This window comes from Myotis daubentonii, chromosome 12 (assembly GCF_963259705.1).
Source record: "Myotis daubentonii chromosome 12, mMyoDau2.1, whole genome shotgun sequence".
Classification (NCBI taxonomy): Eukaryota; Metazoa; Chordata; class Mammalia; order Chiroptera; family Vespertilionidae; genus Myotis; species Myotis daubentonii.
The window spans coordinates 39341290-39366776 of NC_081851.1; the positions used below are offsets into that span (position 1 = coordinate 39341290).

A 25487-nucleotide genomic window follows, 5' to 3' on the forward strand; every position below is an offset into this window, starting at 1 on the left:
CTAAAAAGTGTTAATGGTTTTACCAACTGAAGACTTCTAGGAAGACATATAAATCAATTAAATTTCTTTAGGATGAAGAGAAGTTCGTAGGCAATATGAACATGAGCTAACACTGTTGTCACAATTCATCTGATCATGGAATCAGCACTTATTTGGTGTTCGCTCAAAGAACCATCACACCATCACTAGGAAAAGCACGGGGGGTGGAAATTACAGACAAACTATGTTGAATGATTATATGCTTGGGATTTTTTATTTACTTGATAACTACACAACAATTTCATTCACTGTAAAATCAAAATCAGATACAATATCTACAATTATTACAGGTAAATGATTTTTTTTTAAAGGTACATTTTAGGCTGAAAAGCCAAAAGAGGTTTGGTTGTCACATCTAAAAATTTCCTGTTTAATACAGCCAACTGCTGTTTAGCATTCTTAATGGAAAGGTGAACATATTGACAACAAATGATATCATTTTATTACTTTTAGTGTAAAAACTAACTTTCCTGATTTAATAATGCAATATGTGATTTCAGAAAAAGTAAGGATTGCCTTCCAAGGCATATTGGATTTAGGCTAGCATTTTAATTAGTTTCTTTTTTCTCCAAGAGTATTCTGATTAAACGGTAGGGTAAATATGCTGGATGATGAATGGGAAAATAATAGCTTTTTAGAATGTATCTTCCAGAGAAATAAAATGACTATAAGTAATAAACTTTGCTACGAAAAATTAAGAGTTGACTATTTTGGAGGGGGAGATGCACAACACGGGTTTCACTTAAATAGCATTATAAATGTGTTGTTCTAGAATTATTTTCGAAGAAAAGGACAAGTCCATTCTATGGCTATACACCCTCATGAAAATAAAAAACAGACTGAGACACAGATACCACATTGCCCAGATTCATGCTGGCTGGGGAACAGGCATAGGAAGATGGTCAGCACTTCCATGATCATAAAGATGCTTTTATTCTAAAACCCTGAGCTTGTCTTCTGACTGGAAACCGACCTACCATGTCCTTTTATACTTCGGCCACCAGCTTTCACTGCCTTCTTGTACCAACTTATTAAGAACATAATGCATACAGCACTGCTGAGAGGTGTAAGGGAACAATTTATACAAAGGAGAGCAAAAGGGGGAGGTAGTGAGGTTTCTAGATACATAAGTCGAGCTTACAAGTTTTTCCACGTCCAGGCATGTTACAAACAGTTGTTAGTCTTGCTTTTGATTAGTTGTGTGGTTGAAAGAGTTTTTCCACATATTATCTCATTGGCTATTCACAACCACCTCCTCAGTAGCTACCTTCATCCCCTGCAAGAGGCTTTACCCAGGGTCACAGAGGCGACAAAGCCAAGGCTGGATCAGATCTTTTGGTTCAAAAACTCCACATTCCAATATTCAAAACACCGAACTAAGGAGGTGATTGGAAAGTGGGACAAGCGCTCAGGGAGCCCGTAGAATCACTGAAGCTCATTGTTAGCTGACCCTCCCCCTGCTACCATTTGTATGTCCCTTTCTTTCCTAGGTACCCAGGGCCCTACCACTGAGCTTCATCACCTGCCACTGGATTGCATGACTTCATGTGCACTGAGGAATGGAAATGTGATGGGCTATGCCTCCAGAAAGTGCCTCCATTTTAAAAAGAGCATCACGTTTTAATCCAAAAGAATAATGCCTATGGTGGGATTCAGGCACCAGGGACAAAGACATCTTGCCCTTAAATCGTACCAGGAAGGGTGAAAGCTGGTGTGAATGAAAAAAATGGCTGACAGCCACATTCATGAGGGGTGTGTCTCCTTTCAAACAGCCTATGCGTCACAAGCATGGAGACATGAGAAGGACGTAAGGAGAAGTCTAACTGGTCCAAATCAGAATAACTGAGAGGTGGAAGCAGTATCACCCTAAGACCAAGAGACCCTGAGCCCCCCACACTTTCAGGGGTCCTCTGCCTGGACCCCTCCCATGGAGGGAGAGAAGGCCATGGATCCAAGGGGACATACCCATCCTGAGCCTAGCTGCTCCCCTCTTGACTTGCTCCAGGTACCCAGACCTCATAATTCCCTGTCCCCATAGTCTCCAGGGTCTCTGCAGCCTCTTCCCAGGATCCATCCTTAAAATCATGAGCTTCACTACATATGGGTCCTGAGCCTGAGGCGCCGCCATGGTGCAACATGGGGCAAGAGGGTCTGGATAGAACTTGCCATGTATACTGCGGTGTCCGTGTGCATGCGTGTAAGGCTCCTCACAGTGAGCGTGGGGACCAGGAGTGAGAAGAGAAGGGCTGAGGAAAGAACTGGGAGGCTGTCTGTATTCTTACTCCAACCGCACAAACGTCAGGAGTGAAGTCAAGCCTAAAGATAGTTGTAGAAATGGGTTACATCAGTGTCTGATGAGTCCCCGAGACTGTCCAGAGAGACCCTCGCCCCACAAACGCATGTACCACAGTCCGGATGCCTACTCAGGTCCCCTCTGCAGCCGCCTTACTCCAGGCTGTCCATGCTCAGATTTTTTCTTGGTTTAATCCCTACTTCTTTGGGGCCTTTCAGTGTCATCAACACATACGGGTTTTACCAGTGCCTCCTCTTTGCACAAAGGAGACGCTCAGTGAACGTCAGCCACTGGTGAGGGTGTCTAATCACACAAGTGTTAGAAAGTCTGAGCCCCTGGGACACCATGCTCACATAGTCGTCCATGTACTCGGCCCTCTGCGGCAAACCAAGAGTTCTTGGGGTTGGCGGTGTGCATCGAAGTACACGGGTCAGTGTCCCCAAGGCCCGTTCACACGTTTAAAGGCCCCTCGGGTTACTTCAGCCTGATGCAGTCCACCTCTTCGGTGGCAGGCACCCCCGCGGTTTTGAGATCGAGGTCCGCGCTGGACTTGCTGCCGTTGGAGGACGACTTCCAGTGCAGCTGCACGATCCTCTTGAGGTACTTGACGGTGTTGTTCTTGACCGTCACGAAGCACAGGGTGTTGATCATGCTGTTGCTCATGGCGATGCACTCGACGATGTAGAAGGCCGTGAGGTAGTGCTTCTCCTTCACGAACACGGCGGGGAAGAAGTCGCGCACCACGGTGAAGCCGTAGAAGGGGGCCCAGCACAGCACGTAGGCGGTGAGGATGCCCATGAGCACCAGCACCGTCTTCCGGCGGCAGCGCAGCCGCTTCCGGATCTGCTCCGTCTGGAAACCGGGGACGGCCTTGAACCAGAGTTCCCGCGAGATGCGGGCGTAGCACAGCGTCATGACGGCCACGGGGCCCACGAACTCCAGGCCGAGGATGAAGAGGAAGTAGGACTTGTAGTAGAGCTGCTGGTCCACCGGCCAGATCTGGCCGCAGAAGATCTTCTTCTGGTTCCTGACGATGATGAGAACCGTTTCCGTTGTGAAGTAGGCGGAGGGGATGGCGATGAGGACGGACACCGCCCACACCAGGGCGATCCAGCCCGTGGCTGTCTGATACTTCATCCGGGGCCGCAGCGGGTGGACGATGACCAGGTATCTAGGACAAGAACGCAAACGGGTCAGCCGCTCTGCCAAGAAAGTGCCCGATGACGAGATCTTTGGCACTGAATGGGGTGTGTGGAGGGAAAACGCAACGGTATAGGGGCTTTCCAGAAAGGCAGGCGTGAATTCGGACCCCCGTTCCACCCCTTACCAGCTGTTGCAACCGCAAGCAAGTTTTGTTTCGTCTCTCTGAATTGCAGTTTCCTTATCTGCAAATGTTTTTGTTTTTAAGGATGAAATATGCTAATGTATACACAATTCCTGGCATATACTCAATACATGGTAACTGTTACTATTAAATGTAGTAATAACGCGTCCCATCCGTTTCTAGCCTGGCATGATTCCCAGGTCCTTCCTGTCTTCAGGATCATTCATTCTAATTAACCCAGAGTTTAGAGCTAAAAGGGCCTGATAGTTCCAAAGACTTATTGGGAGAACTTGCTCCTTCCAGTGGAAGCAGTGGGCAAAGTTGTGTCTTCATTCCACATTTTTTAAAACATTGGCTCTTCATGCAAAGGGGGAGGAATACATGTGATCATTTATTTTACTTTCCAGGTGGAAAAATAGAGGCCAGAGAGAGATGAGTGGCTTTCTCAAAGTCATATACCGTAGGACCCTTGGTAGAAAACATTTAACCCTATCTGACATGATGGATGAGAAAATCAATTCAGAATATACATGCATGTATCTTTTTAACCACAAAGCACCAGCTAGGAAAAGATATTGCTTTTGCTCTCTCCCCGCAAGAAAACCACACTGCTGTTACCACAGAGGTCCAGGAGCAAAGACAGAGCACTTTCTGGGGGTTGTGAGTCATTTGTGCAGCATGAAAGCCTCCTTCCCAGGGTGAGTGCACATACTTATGCAGGAGCTTTGATTTCCTGGAAGGCTTTCCGATCTCGCAGGGGATGGACATTGGAGGAGAGAAAGATAGGAAGTGAAGTGGGAGGGAATCAACATTGGAAATAAACACATCCTCACTTGCCTACAGCTTATTCCAGGTAGAGCCAAGAACAAATGTGACAGGGGCAGGGAAGAAAGCCAAACCAATTCTGTTTTTTGAAACCAATCTTTTTGAGTTCATCTTTCTTGGAATTTTGATCGGAAGAGGAGGTTCATTCTTATTTTTTTCTTCTGATTGTAATACTGCTGTTTCTGTCCTACCCTCCGCCCCCCAACCCAAGTACCCAGCTCCGTGGAGTGTGTCATTTGGAGAGTTAACTGGAGTGAGACTCCTTCTGTCTTATGGCTTCCAGATATTAGATGAAGTTGGAAAGGTTGAGTCCACCCTCTGAACACCCAGCTGTCTGCTTGACATGCTCCACCACCAGCAACAATCGTTGGCACTCTCGCCAACTGCCTAGTGCTGAAGGGTGAAATGCAGTGTCTGCAGGGTGCTGGCAGTGCTTTTGTCAGTAAACATGTATGGGTCCTTCACAGAAGCCATGGCGCTCCTACAATGAGTGCACCGAACTTGCTCTGACTCATAGCAAAAACAAGGAACTTAGGGTTTTTGCTCTCACTAGCTCTCTCCCTCTCTGTCTACACCACCATGTTTCATTGATTACTTTGTCAAAGAATATTTCTATATTTATACATGTGTAGTATATGAATTTTCACTATATAATTCTATTCCTTCTTTTCCCAATAGTAACTTCCTACATCTTTATAATGTTTCAAAGCCAAAATGTTTTTTCAATAAGTAGGAGAGAATGCTGATCTAGGAGTCAGAAGACTGAGAATCTAGTCCCAGCTTTGCCACAAACTTGTTATGTGAATTTGAGCCATTTTTCTTAGCCCTGTGGGCTCAATTTCCTCATCTGTAGCATAGGGATATTACCTGCCTCAACAACCTCACAGAGATACTGTAAGATCCAAACAAGCACTGCGTATAAACAACAATAAGCTATTAATACACAAGAAACTATTAGCGTCCTAGAATGTATTTTTTCAGAGCTATTCTGTATTCATAGCAATTTTCTTTCACCTGCTTTTGCCAAATACTGCATTTGAAAGTTCTCTACTACTTTCTATTTTATTGGATACTAGAGGCCCAGTGCACAAAAATTTGTCCACTCGAGGGGGAGGGAGGTCCCTCAGCCCAGCCTGTGCCCTCTCCCAGTCTGGGACCCCTCGGGGAATGACCACCTGCTTGCTTAGGTCTGCTCCCAGGGAATTGGGCCTAAGCTGGCAATCAGACATCCTTCTAGCAGCCTGGCAGCCCTCAGGGGATGTCCACTTGCCAGCGGGAGCAGACCTAAGCTGCAGTCAGACATCCTTAGAGCTGCTGAGGAGGCAGGAGAGGCTCCCACCACCAACGCTGTACTGGCAGCCATCAGCCTGGCTTGTGGCTGAGCAGAGCTCCCCCATGTGGGAGCTCACTGACCACCAGAGGGCAGCTCCTGCATTGAGTGTCTGCCCCCTGGTGGTCAATGTGTGTCATAGTGACCAGTCATTCCCAGTCTTTCTGCTGTTAGGGTCAGTTTGCATATTACCTTTTTACTGTATAGGATAGAGGCCTGGTGAATGGGTGGGGGCCGGCTGGTTTGCCCTGAAGGGTGTCCTGGATCAGGGTGGGGGTCCCGCTTGGGTGCCTGGCCAGCCTGGGTGAGGGGCTGAGGGCCATTTTCAGGCTGGCCACACTCCCTTCAGGGTGGGGGTCCCCACTGGGGTGCCTGGCCAGTCTGGGTGAGGGGCTGAAGACCGTTTTCAGGCTGACTTGCGACTGAAGCTCCCAGCCTCTCCTTTTTTTCTTTTTCTTTTTTTTATTCTGGGATTTATTTACCTTCGATAATTGAAACTCTGTTGCCATCACTGGTGCTCCCAGCTCTGAGGCCATGGCTGGCTGAAAGCAGGTATCTGGGGTTTGTTTAGATTCTATAATTGAAACTTTGTTGCTTTTGGAGCTTAGAGCCGGGCCGCAGCAGGCAGGGAACATTGGCTTCCTCCATCACTGGAGCAAGCAAACCTCCTGCTCGCTTCAGCTGCGTGGCTGCTGGCCGCCATCTTTGTCGGCAGTTAATTTGCATGTCTCGCTGATTAGCCAATGGGAAACATAGCAGAGGTATGGTCAATTACCCTTTTTGTCTTTTACTAGATAGGATATTTTACTGATTCTACTAATTTTCATATCAAAACTAACCTTCAGGTAATCTGTGACAACCCATCTGATAGTTTTTTTCATCCTGGCTTTCTCTGACATCACCCTAACTCTATCCACAGTCTGAGTTCCAGGAATTGAGCAAGAGGCTGTCCAAATACATTTACCAATAAGCAAATTGCAGAAACTGCTTTAAGGATTGCCACCAGTCTTGGGTATACTAGGATCAAAACTCAGAACTCTACTTGCTTATGTTTGTAAAGCAGTTTACAATTTACTGAACATTTTCAAATCCACTTTCTCATTAGAGTAGGTAAGAGAGCAAAAATACCCACTTTACAGATAAGCAGACTAAGATTTGGAGAGGCTAAATAACCTGCCAAAAGCCACACAGCTAGAAATTGATGGGACCATGATGCAGACCCATCCATCTCTTGCTCCAAATGCAGTGAGTTCTCAAATACGCCATTTGTCCCCACCCTTTTCAACCAAAGCAAGCAATATCCCTTCGTCCTACCCTTCTCCTGACATAAAATAGTCCTTCTTTTTTCTCTCCATCACAATTGGTTTCTACTTATTGATGTTCCAAGGAGTCAGGCCATTGGCAGCTTATGAGTATGCCCTTGGCTTGCGCTGTGTGTCTACCACTACATTGGCTCAGGTCCAGATCCATTTTGCACCAACAAAGAATGAAGGCTGATAGACAAAGAAATGTCCAGGTAGTAGTTGTCTGGTGATAGTGGGCTGGGTGATTAAACAAAGAGCATTTGGGTTCCCACTCTGTCCCCAGAACCCAGCCCCAGATCAAACCATGGAAGTGGAGGTTGCGGTAGTTACTAGGCCAGTCATAGGATGGGCAGGGATTGCATGACTTACGCCTTGGGCCAGCCAACTCTGACCAATAATCTCACCGGGTAGCATTTGTAGGACCTGCGACTGAGAATGACTACTCATGCCTTAGCTGGCCTCATTCAGACAGAAGAGGAGAGCTGACAATGGCAGGCAGACTGGTCAGTTTCCCCTGGATTTGGGGTAAAAGAAGGAAGGGTCCCACAATGCCCCACATGCTCTGGGATCTGAAGGATACACCTCAAGGACAGTACAGGTGTCTCCACATCAAAGAAACCAAGATTGGAGGGCCAGGGTCCTCTGATGACCTTTTTCAGTTTCCTGCTGCCATCAGATCTGACTCCCTGTGTCTAGATTTTGAGATCTTCTGGAATAGGACCTTATCCTTGACTTTCCAAACGTTCCTTGCCTCTGCCCTACATCCTCTGCAAGGGAGCTCATGCCTCAAGCCTTCCCACTTCTAGGCTGTTGTAAACACTGTTCCTCTTGGAAAACCTCTCCTCTACTTTGCGGATCACCATTTGTTAAAAGCCAGTTAAAAAGTCCCCCTCTTCCATGAAACCTCCTTTAACTCCTCAGATACACGATGATCTCTGTAAATTTCTTTTAAAATTTATTCTTTATCCTTTAACTGTTTCAGAAGTGTCACCTCACTCCCCACCCACCTCTCCCACTTTAGGTGGTGAGCTCCAGAGAGCAGGGACCATGTCTTACTTCTTTTATAAGCTTTTGCTGTCTGTAAATTATGGGCACCTAGGATTTTAGTGAAACTTCACTCTCAATAGTTCCTGGCACCAAGCAAATAGAAATGTAGTCAACCATGGTGGTAACCCTCAAAAATATTGTAACCTTATTTGGAAAAAAGGACATAAGTGTGTTTACCCAGCATGAGACTGGGAGACAGCCTTGGGCTCAATAATGGAAGGTTTCAAGAGCAGGCGAAAGAGTTTGAGGCATAGGTTGTAGACAATGAGTTCTTTGAGGTCTTTAGAGCCAGAGAGGGGAGACATACAAGACAGGAGATTAATTTGGATGCAGTCTTGCTTTATTCCCTCAGGCCACAGGGGCCTTCTCTTTGTTCTTAGAACCCATCAGGTTTGTTCCTGTTCAGGGCCTTTGCACTTATTATTTCCTTTATCTGGGATGCTTTTTTATCAGTCTTCACAAGGCTGGCTTTTTTTTTTCCTCCGCCATATTTTAGAGGTAGGTTCAAAAGTCTTCTCCTCAGATACACTTTTCCTGACTCTACACCTGGTGTCTCCCACCCTCAGTCACTCTCAATGTTTTAGTGTTTGTTTGTTTTTGTTCAGAGTATTTCTCATGCTCTAAAAATGCCTTTCTTGTTTGTGTGCCTAACTGCTAACTCTGTCCACCCCATGGATGTAAGTTCCATGAGAGCAAAGAATTTTTCTTCTTATTCACCATATCCCCAATGCTTAGAATAGTATCTGTCACATGCAGTCGTTCTACAAAAATGCATTGTTTGAATGAATGAATGAATGAATGAATGAATGAATGTTTAGGGAGGATTATGAGGGGAGTAGGTTAGCAGAGAGCAGAGCCAAGAAACATGGAAGGCCAAGAGGAGACTATGATAGTCCAGCCCTGAGTGAATAGGTGGGAGGGAGGGGTAAGTATTGGCGGGATCTGGAAATGAAACGAATGCTGGAGAAAGGAAGAGAGTGGCCAGGACAGAGGAGACTTGCTAGTTAAGATGCCTGGAAAACCAAGGAACCAATAACAGAAACAAAGAAGTCCAGGCAGGTAGAAGAGTAACCGTTCTGTTCTGCTATATCTTGATAGCAGTGTTTCTTAGAAACCTTGTATTATTATCTTTTAAATCACATCATTAAAACAATCACTTCAATGAAAACAAAGAGGTTAACCAATCAGAAATATTCATTCATTTATCTGTGTGTGTGTTTTTGTTGTTATTCCTTTAAGGGTTAATTCAAGAACTATAATATCCACTGATAATTTAGTGTTTATTCTGTTTTAAACATTGTTCAATTACATATATTATATAATTTAATCCTCAAGGCAACCCAATACATTAGGTTTTCTTATTATTCCCATTTTGTACATGAGAAAACTGAGGAAGAGTAAGGTCAAATAATTAATATAAGGCTAATAGGTGGTACCACAGGAATTTAAACCCAGGCAGAATAACTGCTAACATTATTTTCCTATAGAAATTTCGTTTTTAAAATGTACTTTTATAACCGTAGGTATATTGTTATATCAAGATAAAAATTAGTTGTCCAAAACTAAACAAATGAAACCTGAAAATCTGATCAAATCCTGAACAACACATGAGACCAGACAATAATCAATGAAGTCCTCGACTAAATTGAAATTAGATAGTAAAGACACATGAAAATAAAAATGATTTGAAGCAAAGATTACAAACATCAATAAAAGAACTTAATGTACTGGCACAGCTAGTTAGTTGGCCAAGGCCGTTGGATGGCCCTGTGCAGGCAGCAATGCTTTCCTCCAATGTCTGGGTGCAAGTTTTCACTCACGACTCCATTCTGAACAACAGCAGTCTCTATGATGCTGTGCAGGTTCCCCAATTAATCTTTCTTATTGAATTTAAATTGCATTATATAAACTCACACGGCCAGAGAAATGCCTGCAGTATTTCAGACAGGCAGAGTTTACTATGAAAGTAGGATAAGGACTTGTAGGAGTTCAGTAGATCAACATAGATCTCTCCTCTTATATGTTCAAAATAACCCAATTCCCATGAATTTGTCCTTGAAGCCACTCACCACTACAGTGTTACACCTTTCGACAAGTGGACCCCCACATGGTGAAATGGACTTCACCCAGAGAGCAGGTCAAACCCCGCCTCCCCTCCCCCCCCCACACACACACTGCTGTTAGTGGCTGACAACACCCCTTGTGAAAAGATGTCTAGCTAGAATGAAACTTCAGGAAATGACCCTGTATGCTTTGTCCTGTTGGTGTACTAAGAGAGGTGGTGGTAGCTTCTACTTGTAGAAAAGGTCAGAGATAAGGTCCCTGGAGCTTTCTTCGACAGCTATGAGGAAGATTTAAGGGGCAGATACCCAGCTTGATTTCTCCCTCCTGCACCTTCTGTAGGTCCACTCAGGGTCCATCTCTGGATGGACAATATACTGTGGGGCTCTGTGACTCATGTGGAAGACCTTAGCCAAGAAGAAGTAGCCCTCTGCAGGGATGACCCTCTAAGCACCTTCTATGGGTGCAGACCACGGGCTATTTAAACTTCTAAATCCCTGACATCATCCTTCCCAAGGCTCCACCCCTCAGTGGCTTTAAAGCCTGCTTCCCTTTTAACACCCTTTTCTCAGGAGTGGTCTCTTTCCAGGTCACTGTATCCCTGCTTGTCCTGCCTATGGCTCCAGAAAACAGGCTCTATTTGCTGTGCTGCCTCCCGGAACATTGTTCTGACTATGAGAGACAGGCTGAACTCCACCAGAGCCCCGAGGCCATGGAACAGGGAGAACATGTGTGCTTCAGGCTTTCTGGGTTAAGGGAGAGAGACTGGCTGTTCAGATTCAAGTACACCGAGGCCTGATTTGACCCTCAAGGTAACTGTCTCTACACTGTAACAAGGTGTTTTGTAATTAGAGTCCAACTTTCGGCAGAGGAGCTTGCAAAGGTTGTCCTGAGGGAACCAGAAACCACCCTGGTCATTAGCATAGGTGATTATCCTAAATGAAAAGACTAAGCATAACCTCAGAAAGATTTGCACTGATCTCACTGATTTTATTTACCTTCACTAGAAATAGGTCTTCTATGCTGCTGCATGCAAATGTATGAAGAGGGGCAAACAGACTAATGCAACAACTAAGAATAAATAAGCCTATGTTTTCTTTTGGGTTTTTTTTTTTTTAGTTAGTTTGTTTTTCAAAACAAATCCCTCAATCTTATTTTAAAATCAACTGGTGCTGGTGGAGCTGTATAGTTCATATTTCAGTAGAGTAAGTCTTAATAAGACAGAAACCGCCGTCAAGATTTCCAAGTTGACTCAAGAGTTACCTGCCTAGCGTTTAATCTTGTCCCTCCATACCTACTGCCTGTCTCTCCCTAGACCTTGAACAGATACAATATCTGGGAGCATAACCATAGCAGTGGGATCCAAAGCCTTCCCACTGCCCAACTCATCGGGGCTCTGCTACCTCCTGCCTGCCCAAAGCTGGAAATCTAGAACCCTTCTCGCTGTCAGTCAATGAGCTACACTTGATCTTAGCAAAAAGGCCAAGAAGCCATGGGGCCAACTTTTGAGCCCTTACATATCCACATCTACGGTGAATACAGATATCTCTCATTGATTATAATTGCGACTAACAATTCCAATGCCCCTTCCTTCGTTGTCCCCACCGTCCCTTACTCACCTGTCGATGGCGATAGCCAGCAAAGCATTGGTGGAGACGTAGAGAGAGACAGTACGCAGGTAGTTGACGGAGGCGCACAGGATGTGGCCATGCTCCCAGGAGAGCTGGCGCACCACGTAGTAGTCCATCTCAAAGGGGCAGCAGACAATGGCCACCAGGAAATCAGAGATGGCCAGGTTGGCAATGAGTAGGTTGGTGAGGTTGCGAAGCTTTTTGTAGCGGGCCAGGGCAGCAATGAAGATGAAGTTGCCAATGCCACAGACCAGCATGATGCCCACCAGGGCCATGCCAATGACAATCTTGGCAGCAAAAAAAGTCAGAGAATTGGTTACATCCTCATCTTCATCCAAGGGCATATCATAGTCACCATAGCTGAAGTTAAATGGGAAGGAAGCAGCCTGGGCTCCGTGGGGGTCAAGCACGGAAAGGAAGCCAGTGGAGACGTTGGTGGCATTCTCATCCATGACTCCCAGGGTGATCTCCATTTGGCCAGGTGATGCCTTGAGCAACACAGCTGGGAATTCCTCTGGGATGAGGCCTGGGAAGCCGATGTCTTCTCTCTCTGCTGACACTCAGTTCTGTCTTAATGAGTCAGAGTGTCCCTGCCAGCATCTTTGGGGTTCAGCTCCATCCTAAGCCTTTAAAAGACATAAAAAATAGTTGGCTATACAGCTGAGTGAATCCAGCCAAATTTAAAACCATCCTGTAACCTAAGCAGATCCATTAGCCACCTGCTCAGAGTGAACATTGGGTGATGGAGTGGAAATAAATAAAACAGTGAGAGAAAAGAAATTTATCAACCACATACCCATTCATTCAGGGAAGATTGGATTGCTGTAGAGACAATCAGCACTGCCTCTGTTTATTTCCCTTCCACTGAAGACTCTGAAATGTTACACTTTTTCTCAGGGACCAAAGTTGGGAGGCTGAAGAGAAGGAAAATGACAAGCTCCAAACTCCATTTCCTGTCCTGACAGCCTGGACTTTGTCCTTGTGGAATTGTCCCATTCCGTTGCTTAAAAGAAGTGATTCTGAATACAATTGAAGAGGGAGGGCTCTGAGACAACCCTGTCTGCTCTCCAGGAGTTGGTCTCTTTCCTTCTGGCAAAACACTGCTCTAAAATCACAGAGCCTCCTCGCAGCTACCCTCCCCGCTCCTCACTGGGCTTGCTGTCCCAACATACAAGTCTGCGGTGACCCTACAAGCCACCCACAGTCTTTACCAAGGCTCGACCCCAGGCAGAGGCCATAGGGTAAAAGTCACAGCCTAAGCCAGCCGTGGGCAAACTACGGCCCGCGGGCCGAATCCGGCCCGTTAGGCTGTTCTATCCAGCTCTTGGAGCCAAAAGAGCAGAGGGTTCTCTTGCTCTCCCCTCCTCTCCTTCACCAGCAGCAGTGTTAACATGTATTAGTTCACACAAACACTCCATCCATGCTTTTGTTCCGGCCCTCCGGTGCAGTTTAAGAACCCATTGTGGCCCTCGAGTCAAAAAGTTTGCCCACCCCTGGAAGCGCTCAATGGCTTAGGAAGGGGGCTCTGGAGCAAAATGCTTTCCGTGGCTGGTGTGTGTCCTGAGGCAAATAGCTTAAACACTCAGAGTTTCAGCATCCTCCAGGCAGATCAATAATGTCTGTAAAGCCTGGAGGTCCTTGGAGACAGAGGGTGTTACACCCTAGAACTGTACACCCTAGAACTGCAAGGAATGACTATCGAATGCTCAGGCCTCCCAGTCAGCTGCAAAGAAGGGGAGGGGAATCCTAACTGGATGACTCCATCACACCTCCTAACAGGGCTGAGATGGGAGAGGGAGAGGGAGAGGGGAGGGGCTGTCCTCTGCGCTGCTGGGGACAGAGAACAACAGGAAGTCCCCTGTCCCCTGCCCTCTCCCCTAGTCCCAGTCCTTCACAGGCTTGAAAACATCAGACCAGATTGCTGGGGTGTAAAGGAAGGGCTGTAGCCTGGGGAGCCCTGGAAATGTCAGGAAAGCCAGAGAGAGGAGATATGGAAAACTGAGGTTCCTGGCAAAGGGAGACCCCTTGGACCCCAGGAAAGCCTGCTGCCCAATTCCTCAAAGATGAGACATCTGAGCTTGTCTTTGGGGGACCAGGGTTAAAGTTCCTCTGTATCCCCAATTAAGTTTAGCCCCATTCTTGCCTCTCTCCCCAGTTCCTCTCCACTCCCGCCCTGTTCGGTTTCTCAGGGTTTTTTTTCCTTCCTCTGAGCCTTCAGTTCTGTCCCTCAGGCCTTGCCCTCTGCCCCTGTCAGGTGTGAGGAGCTGAACGGTCCCAGGGACCAGGCTCGTAGCCCAGACAAGTACCCCAGACAAGTACAGCTGCAATCCAGGTGGCATGCTCCATGCCCCTTGCAGACCCTGTGACTTGGAGGCGTGCCACCTCTGACGGTAGGGTACCCAAAAGCATGTCAGCCAGAAGGCTCAAAGGCAGGTTTTTAAAACTTCTTGTGGGGCAGGGTGTTAGATTTTAGGATCTGGGGAGAAATTGTCCAGCGGTCTTTAATCCTTAATTCTCACCTCTCCCAGAAGAACCCTATTCCCATCAGTGTCCTCTGGGGACCCTTCCGGTTAGCGCCCGCCCCCTGACCAGACCCTTCCTCTGCCAAACCTGGAAGCCACTTTGCAGCCCCTGCGGATCAGCCCTCGCCTGCTCTCAGCTTTGTCCTCGGCGCTTCGGAGGCGACACCAAAGGGCAGGAGCGGGTACCCGGCTCCCCTGGAGAATTGCGCTCCACTGCCAGCCTCCTGAGAAGCCCCCTCCCCACGCAAAGCCTCTGCCGGCCGCGGCCGGGGCGGCGCGGGGGTCCGTGGAGCATCTATCTCCCCGGGCATCTCCCGGGAGGGCGGGCGCGCTCCGTACCTGCGGCATCCCCATCCTGGCGCCCCGCGGACCAGGTCGCGTTTCTTTATTCCGGGTCCGAGGACAAAGCGGCTTCTCCCGGAAAAGAACAGGTCCCTTTTCTCGTCCTCCTCTTCTCCCGGCTCTTTTCCCGACTGCGGCGGGGGTTGCGCTCGTGCCGCCGCGGCAGGTCCGAGGGCGGGCGGCTCTGCCGCGAGGCCACCCGTGTCCCGCGCCGCCTCCTCGCTCTCGCTGTCCCCGCCCCGGGTGACCGAGGGGCACCCAGGCACCCGCGGCTGGCTCCGCAGGGCGTGCTCGGGGTCCGGGCTCCAAGCGGGGGAGCCGAGGAGTCGCCGGGCTCGCACGCGGCTGGGGACGCTGGTGCGGTCCCCGGGCAGCTCCGGGCTGGGACGCGCCGGAGGGGGCCGGGCCGGCCGGGCAGCGCGCGTTCCCGGACTCAGTCTCCCTAACCGCCGCCTCGGGCGGGACCCAGGGCGCCCGCGCTGGGAGCAGGGCTCAGTGGGGACTCGGCGCCGGAGGTGCCCATCGGGCAGGGCTGTGCCCGCCCCAGGGCCCGGGACTTCTGGCTGTCTCACCTGGTCAGCCCCGCGCGTCCGCCAGAGTGGGTGGACACGGCCCGCTTCGCGGGTGAGGCTTCAAAGCGCCGGGAGGAGCCTCCGCCCCTGCCCATAGCACCGCCCGCGCAGGACACGCTGGGACCCACCCGAACCTCCCTCGCTTGGATGAGCCCAACTGGACACTGGGATCAGCATCAGTCGAGCCGCTCGGATACTGTGTAAGAAAGGCTGAGAGAAGTGCTTTTCTCAAAGCAACCAAGTGGGGGCGGTGGGCAGTGTGGATGCTGGAAGGCGGGGGGGGGGGGGGGGGTGGGGGGTGGGGGGGGGGCGTTCCCCACCCACCGAGGATGTCTGGTCAGAAGAAGCTTAGGATGACCAGAGCTAACTCACAGAGCACCGTCTCTGATTTCTCAGAAGTCTGTAGATTTCTCAAGAAGTTAAATACAGAACGACTCTATGTTCCAGCAGGTCCACTTCCAAAAACATTGAACGCAGGGACTAGGATACTTGTACACCAATGTTCATAGCAGCATTATTCAAAATAGCAAAAGATGGAAAGAACCCAAATGTCCATCGACGGATGAATGGAATTTTTTAAATGTGGCATATACATGCATTACAATGCTTCTCATCCTCAAATAAAAAAGAAATGAAGTTCCTTTTGTTGATGAGAAATTGAAGCCCTGTGCACTGTTGGTGGGAACGTAAAATGATACAGCCACTGTGAAAAGCAATATGGCACTTCCTCAAAAAGTTAAAAATAGGATTACCATATGATCCAGAAATTTCACTTCTGGATATATACCCAAAATAATTGTAAGCAGTGTCTCAAAGAGATACTTGCACACTCATGTTCATAGCAGCATTATTTACAATAGCCAAAGATGGAAGCAACTTGAATGTCCATTGACAGATAAATGGATAAACAAAATGTAGTGTATACACTCAATGGAATATTATTTGGCTTTGAAAAAGAAAATTCTGACATATGCTATAAAATTCTGACCTATGGATGAACCTTGAGGACATTATTATGCTAAGTGAAATAAGCCAGTCACATAAGACAATACTGTATACTTTCACTTAAATGAGGTACCTAGAGTAGTCAAAATCATAGGGACAGAAAGTAGAATATTGGTTGGCAGGCAGTGGCTGGAGGGATAGGGAAGGGGAAATTACTGTTTAATGGGTACCCAGTTTTAGTTTTGCAAGATGAAAAAAGTTCTGGAGATGGATGGTGGTGATGGTTGCAACAATATAAATGCACTTAATTCACTGAACTGTATACTTAAAAGTGGTTAACATAGTAAATATTATGTGTATTTTATCACAATAAAAATTGTGGTAAAATATTGATACATGCTACAATATGGGTGAATCTTGAAAGCATCATGTTAAGTAAAATAAGCCAGACACAAAAGGATAAATATTGTGATGCTGTGTACCAGGAGAGGAGGAATGGGGAGTTATTGTTTAATGGACAAAGACTTTCTATTTTGAATAATGAAAGGTTCTGGAAATGGATAGTGGTAATAGTGGCACAACATTGTGAATGCACTAATATCATTGAATTGTACACTAAAATGGTTAAAATGAGCTAGAACAGCTCAGACCTTCTTGCCAAGGCATCCAAGGCCAATCCTAGTTCGGCCTCCAATTGTCCATGTTGGAAAGGGGACTGCCTGGGATCTGGACCTTTAATCCACTTGCCACTATCAACTGTGTGACTAAGGCACCCTTTCCTAATTTGACTCATTCAAAATGAATGAGTTGGCTTGCACTAAGTCACTGCCAGATTCTAACACTTCATGTAGTATCTTCCCCTGGTCTATATCCTTCCCTGGATGCCTTGCCCTGTCATTTGCAAAAATGTCACAGCCCTTATACATCTCTGAGCCTCATGTCTGCTGGGTCATGGAACATGGTAGTGGTTAAGAGAATGACATATGGAGTCAGCTGCCTCCTCTCTACCTAGCTCTGCACTCAGGACCTGCATGCTGTGGGTGGTATGGTAACCAAAGCCTAGCTTGCCCATTTGTAAATTCCAGGTGACAATAGCTCCTACTGCATAAGTTTGCAATGAGGATTAAATAAGGTAAGGTAGGTAAAGTGCTTGGCACAATGCCTGGTGCTTAGCAGGCACCTGATAAATACCAGTTGTTATAATCGCTCTGTGATGCTTTTCGTATCTTGCTCCATGAGATCTTAACCACCCTGGAGACCTTGCTCATGTACCATTTCTTCCAGGATGTATTCCTTGATTCCCCCAATGCTTTCATGTCTTTCCTTCCCACTGGATGCCTCTCTTTAAATGCACCTTTGTGGACGGATTTGCTTTCCATCTTGCCCTGTTGCCTGAGAAAGGGCTATGTCTCGTTCATTTTTGAAGCCTCTTCTCAACTATTTCTCAAACTTGCCTAATGATAAGAATTATCTGGAGTTCTCATTAAATGTACTAATTCTTTGGTCTCACCCCACACCCAGAGAAGGGGCCTAGAAATCTGTGTTTTTAACCAGCACCCCAGGCAATTCTTGTTATCAAATTAGTTTAGGGATCTAGGGACCTAGAACAGAGCCTGGTACAAGATAGACAAATGTTGATTTGTCATTCCACATATAAAATGTCTTCCATATATATATCTCCACTCAAAAATCAGAAATAAAGCACAGACTGCATTAGTTGTCTGTTTCGGTGTAACAACTTACCCCCAAACCTAGTGCCTTACAACAACAAACCTGAATTATCTCACGGAGTGTCTGAGCATCAGGTGGTTCCAGGATCAGAGTCTGTCATGACATTGAAGTCAAACGGTCAGCCAGGGCTACAGTCAAATCTACAGGCTAAATCAGGAGGAGGATCCACCTCCAAGGTCACTCACAAGGTTGTTGTTAGGTCCAGCTTTTCACTGGTGCTGCATACTTTAGCCATGTGGGTGCAGTCATAGGAGGCCTTCCCCCATTGCTTCTATTGTAAGCTGTTCACCACAAAAAACAACAAATGTGTGAATGCCAAGAGGTGGGGATCCTTAGGGACTGGTTTGGAGGCCATCTTGGAGGCTGGCTACCATGTATGCGGACCTTAGAATTTTCCTTTCCCCCTTCAAAGACCTGGCAAAGAAAGGTACTTGAGATTAACAAAGAAGGTTAGCCACAATGAAGAAGGTTTTTACCTTCGGAGTAGGGAGGCCTTGGATGATTTCTGGAGTTAAAGTCAAGAGGAAATAGTTGGGATAAGGCGTTGGCCAAGGATCAGCATGGGGAAAATGGAATAAATGGACGTAGATATAGTTTGGCAAGTTCTATGCATTGCAGGTCCTATTGAGCAATAGTTTGAAGGGTGTGGTCCCTGCATGTCATTTTCTGCCAAAAGCTTCAAGAGATCCCTTCCATCTGAGAGGTAAACAGCCACCAGGGCCCCGTTTGAATAGTGGTTTCTGTATCAGAGTTAAGCCAGGACTACCTTGGATTAGAGCAAAATCTGGAAGTAAAAGAGTTAAAAAAAAAAAAAAAAAAAGGAAGGGGATATACAAAATCAGTAACTCCAATGATGTAAATTTTTTTCAAACTTGTGGCCCCTCGGACACTAAGAGCCTAGAAATGTTTTCCTGTGACTAGAGTCTGCTGCCAGGAGGAAGCCACGATGTGTAGGAAAACTCGCCATCCCAGAGAGCCTTCATCAAACGAGGTCAAGGAACTCCTTTGGAAATCACTTTCTTTGGAGTTGTCCCCTAAACAATGCCCTTGGACTACTGTGGATATTTTTCTTTCCTATTCCACTGGTAGGAATCATCCCCAAAGCCCTTTGAACTCTCATGCTTTTATCATTTTATTCTTTAATTATGTCCTTTGGTTCAGACGTGGCAGTTTTTTAACATCTTGGGGCTTCTTTCAGCCATGTAACTCCTGTGATGCTCTAGTGTGCACCCCATAAAAACTCAGCTCAAGGAGGCCTCCTCATTCAGTGAGCACTCATGTTGAGAAAGAAGCAAACAAATGCTCCAGAGGGAAAGACCCTAGTCCAAGGAAATGGAGAGAGGTGATTTCTGAGCCCAGATTGGAATCCAAATCTCCTGACTTTCAGCCCAGGCCTCCATCTCTGGCTGGCCACACCCACAATACGGACTGCTACCTGTTCTCAGTTTCCATACTCCTTGACTCCCAGGGTGCAGCCACCATTCTTCCTGGCTGGCAAATGTATTCAATCAGGTTAGGTTTTGCTTTCGTCAGATTTGTTCTCTTGGCACATGCTCTCATCCAGTGCCATGAACAAAATCAAGGATTCCTGGAAGATACCCAGAGCTGGCACAGTACTCATCCTTTTCCAATTACCTCTCCAGCATCCGAGACAGCAATGCTTGCCCAGCTTCCCAAAGCCCACTCAGCAGGTCCTCAGACTGCTCTCTGCCAGCCCCCTCCACCTCCTCACAGCCCCTTTGAAGAGACGTGAAGGAAGATTCAGATAGGTCCAGGGACATGCCCTCCTTCCCGATGGAAGCCCATACCCTTCAAAGATGGCAATCATTCATGAATTTCACTGGTTTAATGTCATCCTTAAAAAATTCTTAGTAATTGGCAAAACTAATCCTATGTTTATCAGGAAAAATAAACATTCCTCGGAAACCAATACAAAAATATATTTTTTAAAAAAAGAATAAACAGGTAGCAGCATACAAGAATTTTTTTTCAACAGAGTAATAAGAGGAAATTTGACCTATTAATATAAAAATATGAAAGTTCAAGAAAAAAGTGAGTTTGAGAATAAAGTGGGCCCACTCTCTTGGCATGAAGTCTGATAACTCAGGGGACTCACTAATCTGGAATATTTCACATGGGGGTCAGGGGTGGGAGAGGTAAGGACAGGAAGGGAGCTGACACATGATATCTATCTCAGATCATAGTCTTCCTGATTAAGCCCAAAGTAACAGGGCTACACACATAAAGTCTCTGGGAGACAGGAGGATACCAATAGTGCTGTTTGGGGGGCTCCTACTACAGAATGGGAAGAAGGGTCTCCCTTGTTTGGCTCTGATGTAGCGAGGGCCACATGGAATGCCACAGTGCCCTGGCCCCTTGCAGGCTCAGCTTCTGAAACCCTGAGGTGGGTCCTTTCCACAGGGCACTCTCAGGGGAAGCAACACAGCCGGGCCCCTAAAGTCCTTATGAAGGGATGTGTTCAGGAGCTGGTTAGGAGGGAGGAATGTGAGAGGATTATTCAAGAACTTGAATGATAACTTGAACCCCCAAGGACTTCTAAAGATGAGGGGCTGAACTTTTTGCTTTATGCAAATGATGGCAGGAGTCAGTTAGATCTTCATGTGGGGCTAGGGAATCCTGGTGAAACTGGCAGGGACAGGAAAAAAGCTTTAAATAAAAGCAGCTTATATCACCTAGATCATCAAGTTCAACACTCAGGCATAGTGATTTGGTGATTCATAGCCATTATCTTACTAATATTCCCCATTAATATTCTTTGATACAGATAGTTCACTTTTATGGTTTCTTCTAAGAAAAAAATTAAAAGAATATTCATAACACTATAAAAAATAATAAAACATTCAAAAAACCCCAAATCCATGGTAATTGGGTTAGGTATCTATAAGTTTCCTAGGCCTGCTATAACAAAGTATTGCAATCCAGGTGTCATAAAACAACAGAAAATTATTCTTTCATCGTTCTGGAGGCTCAAGTGAAATCAAGGTGTAAGCAGGACCATGTTACCTTGGAGTCTCTGGGTAGAATCCTTCCTTGCCTCTTCCTAGCTTCTCATAGGCCGTCAATCTTGGCTGTTCTTCTGCTTGCAGCTCTATCACTCTGCCTCTCCTATCACAAGGTGTTCCCCTCGTGTGTTTCTGTGTTCATATGGCATTTTCCTCTGGCCATAATGGGTTAGGACCCATCCTCACGACTCTATCTTAACTTGATTACAACCACAAAGACTCTATTTCTAAATAACGTAACATTGAAAGGTATTGGGGGATTAGGTTTCAACATAACTTTTGGGAGGACACCATCTAACCCATAACAAGCATGTCAGAAATGGGGCTGTGAAATGAATCAGGATAGAAGAACAATGGGAAGGGAGATGACTGGAGAGAGCCATTTGTAGGGCTTCTGGGGCAATAGTAATTTCTTTTACTTGATCTGGTAGCTAGTTGCATGCATGTGTGCAGTTGATAAAAATTCCTCTAGCTGTACACTTGCAAAATGTGCACGTTTCTGGAGGTAGGTATATTTAATTAGGCTACAGTGCTTTAAAAGTATATTGATTGACATGGAAAGATAGTCATGGTGTATTACTGAATGGAAAAACATCCGGTTACAAAACCATATTGTAATACGATTCCCTTTGGACAGAAATGTCTGCATTCATCTAGTAGCAGAAAATGGTGAAACAAAGCAAATTGCTAACACTCAACTCAGAGTGGAGAGAAAATATACTTTTCCCTTCATTTCAATTATTTGTATTTTCTGATTTTTTAAACAAAATGAATCTATATTACTTGTATAATGTTTTAAATTTCATAAATGAGAAAAGGATGAGATAATAACAATAAATAGGAGATTCAACTATTTGGGAAAATCTTTAATTTAGATCTTTATCTCACACTATATTCTAAAATTCAATATATAGGGTGTCCCAAAATTCACACAAGATTTGCAATTGAATTGAACTGCAAATCTTGCGTGAATTTTGAGACACATTATAGAAGGATTAAAGAGTTAAATTCAAAAAGGTAAGAACTAAAAGAAAACATTGATAAAAATTTATCTGATTTCAGAGTATTGAAAGGCTTTATTAAGTTAAAAAAAAAAGTAGAAAATATCCCAAAGGAGAAGATGGATAGATTTTTCTACATTCAAGTTTTAAACATTTGAAAAGCAAAAAATCATAAACAAAGCTAAAAGACAAATGTCAAACCAGGAACAATATTTATGACAAATATTGCAAACAAAAGGACAAGAGGGTATGAAGTACTATTTCATTATAATAACAAAAAAATTGTACCTCAAAAGAATAATGAGCAAAATACACAAATAAGCAATTCACACACAAAAATGTAAATAACAATAAAAATGTATTTTAAAGTGCTTACCCTCACCATAATCAAAGAATGTCATCTAAAAACAAATGAGCCCTAACCGGTTTGGCTCAGTGGATAGAGCATTGGCCTGTGCACTGAAGGGTCCCGGGTTCAATTCCGGTCAAGGGCATGTACCTTGGTTGCAGGCACATCCCCAGGAGGGGTTGTGCAAGAGGCAGCTGATCGATGTTTCTCTCTCATCGATGTTTCTCTCTATCCCTCTACCTTCCTCTCTGTAAAAAATCAATAAAATATATTTTAAAAAATAAAATAAAAACAAATGAGATACCATTTTGCCTATCAAATTAGCCAAGATCACAAACTGTAAAAATTGAAATTGGATCAGTGGCTTAATTTAAGAATTCAAATAAACCTTCTAGCTTTGGAAGGATCTTGAGCTTCTTTGCTTCCTCGACCTTTACTGCATTCGTCCCATAGCAGCTTCATAATAAATACAGATTGATTCAGTTAATTCCCCACAATCATTTCCCCCTCTCCTGATTTTAGGTCTGCCTGACATTTGCTGGAGCTGCAGCCAGGAGAATAGCCATGAGCGCAGGGCCAAGAAGATGATGTCACTCCAATTAAAGTCTCAGAGTTCTGTGCTCCCAGAGAAATGCACAGGAAAAGGTTGAACTCAAATTACACTTAAAAATGTGTAATTAATCTTTTACCTGGTTGATTGAATAAGCTGTATTCAAGCCATTTTTAAGCCATATGTGTGTGTGTGTGTGTGTGTGTGTGTGTGTGTGTGTGTGAGTAGTAGTAGTAGTAGTAGTAGTAGTAGTAGTAGTAGTAGGAAACAAGTGACAGACATGGCAAAGCCCCAGAAGCACTTTTATCGCTGGCCAAAAGCCAGACTGTAATGATACTGCTGACCTAATGAAAATACTTTCAATGTTAATTAACCCCAAGAGCTGGAGGAGGTAGAGAGAAATGAGAATATTGAGACGGACAAAGGACTAGGGCTTCCGGTAAAGTGGGTAAAGTAGAGTGGAAGCCATCTGTCGGTAAGAAGGGTTCGAGAAGAGTTGAAGTTGCCAACACAGAAATGCCACTGTTACCAATCCAAAGGCCTGACTCTTTGAAAGGCCAAAATTCAAACTGTCAGAGTTTGGAGTAAGGGAAGGTTTATTGATCAAGGGAAGGTTTATTGATTGAGAAGGCACCAACTGAGAAGATAGGAGCCCAGATCCATCTTAGCAAAGTACAGAGTTCAGGCTTCTTTTAAGTCAGGGGAGGGGAACTGGGAGGGGCTGTTTTTGTAAAACTCCATCCTCAAGCAGGATTCTTTTAATGATGAACGTGTCTATGTGGGAGACTAAGCCAGTGCTATTTGCCGGAAGGCCATGGGAACAAAGCAGGCCTGAACAAGATGCAGTCAGAGAGGCCGAGCATTTCTCTGTTGGACCAGTTTGTGTGGCAGCACCATCTCTTTGACTCCTTGACTCCCTCACCAGCTTTTTCCCGGTGGATGATGTCACTCATCCATGCTCAGGTGTGTCCAAGCTCATGTTCTCTCTCTCTCTCTCTCTCTCTCTCTCTCTCTCTCTCTCTCTCTCTCTCTCTCTTCTCTCTCCTCTCCACCATATGAAATACTATTCTCAAGAACAAGGATAGATATACAGATATATAGATATCCTATATAATAAAGAGCTAATACGCTAATTAGACCAAACAGCAGAACGACCGTCCAGACATCCTTCCAGATGGCCATCCAGACAACCTTCCCGATGAAGCTGGGGCTGTGAGGGCCGGCTGAGGCTGTGAGGGGCTGTGAGGGCCGGCTGAGGCAGCTGGGTCTGTGAGGGCCAAGCCCCTTGCATGAATTGTTATGCATCGGGCCTCTAGTGTATATATAGAGAGATATACAATGTTCAATTAGGCATAGTACATGAAGTATATTTTTTCAATGTCTTTAACTTATGTCTGTGAACACAAAAGTAACATGTGTTGTTTTATTTTTTTAACCTTATTAAGTATAGAAAACAAAAATTCTTACACCTTTATCCCTAATCTCTTTATTAGCAGTTTGGTATAGATATTTTCCTAAATACAGTGTCTTAAAATAACCTTATAAATAATCTCTCAATGTGATATTAACATATGTTAATGTATAATTTCAGCAGATAGAGAGAATAGACTATAAAGTCACAAATGTTCAAAATAACTCCTCTCCCAGTGCCAGAGTATTAGTTTAACATTACAATGGTGTACATGGTTTGTAAAATACTTTCTGTGTAGATATGAATTAAAGAAACCAGGTAGAAGACTGAACAATCTGAGCTTTGGTAGAATTCCAAGCTGAGATGACTTTCCCTGGGGAGATTGTCTCTTGGGACCCATGAGGACAAGACAGCGAGGCAGTTATTCTGCACCGTAGTCGCGCCCAGGCAGGAAGTGAATGGGCCTTGGGCTTGAAGGAGGAAGGAACATTTGGGGTTGTGTGGTGGGAGGAATGAAGAGGCTGTGAGGAAGATCCTATGGTGGAAGTGAACTGCCCTGGTCTTAGAGAAACAAGGCGGTGGTGTGGCCAGACTCCTCCTCTACTTTTCGACTGATGGCGAGGAGTCGTGAGAGAAGGCGTGGCAGTGTGTTGGAGCCCTAGGTTCTAGGCAGCAGCCTCCGTGACACCTCTGACCAGGAAAGCAACCAGAACTGACCCTTGGACCCAATACAGGAGAGAAGCGCATCCTGGTAGTGGAGGCAAGAGCAGAGAAGAGAGGACTTTATTGAGAGTCTCTGGGTTAAACAGTTTAAGCAGTAACTGCCACGGAGCTCAGCTACACACAGAAAGTCTGAAGAGATTGAAAACAAATATAGAGCTTGATGTAGTATAAAAAAATACTTCCAGCAAAGAAAAGCCCAGGACCAGACAGCTTCACTTCTATCAAATGTTTAAAGAAGAATGAATACCAATCCTTCTCAAACTCTTTCAAAAAATAGAAAAGGAGTGAAAACTTTCCTAACTCATTTTATGAGGCTAATATTGCCCTGATATAAAAGCCAGACAAAGATATCACGAGAAAGCTCTAGACCAGTATCCCTTATGAATATAGATGCAAAATCCTCAACAAAATACTCACAAGCCAAATGCAGCAGCATATAAAATGGTTATACACCATGACCCAGT

At 45.4% G+C, this 25487-nt stretch overlaps 1 protein-coding gene across 2 annotated transcripts; it reads right to left on the reverse strand.

Annotated features, from left to right (window-relative positions):
* Nucleotides 1–249: 249 nt before the first annotated feature.
* Nucleotides 250–15478, reverse strand: PROKR1 (prokineticin receptor 1). 2 transcript variants are annotated; one of them, XM_059659583.1, is made up of 3 exons: nucleotides 15291–15478; nucleotides 11843–12480; nucleotides 250–3503 (listed from the first exon to the last, which is right to left on the reverse strand). In XM_059659583.1, exons 2-3 carry the CDS (start codon nucleotides 12325–12327, stop codon nucleotides 2807–2809), a joined length of 1182 nt encoding a protein of 393 aa, XP_059515566.1. In that variant the 5' UTR covers nucleotides 12328–12480; nucleotides 15291–15478; the 3' UTR covers nucleotides 250–2806. The 2 variants fall into 2 exon arrangements, with proteins under 2 accessions (XP_059515566.1, XP_059515565.1); XM_059659582.1 differs by lacking the exon at nucleotides 15291–15478 and adding an exon at nucleotides 14716–15276.
* Between the last annotated feature and the right edge of the window lie 10009 nt (nucleotides 15479–25487).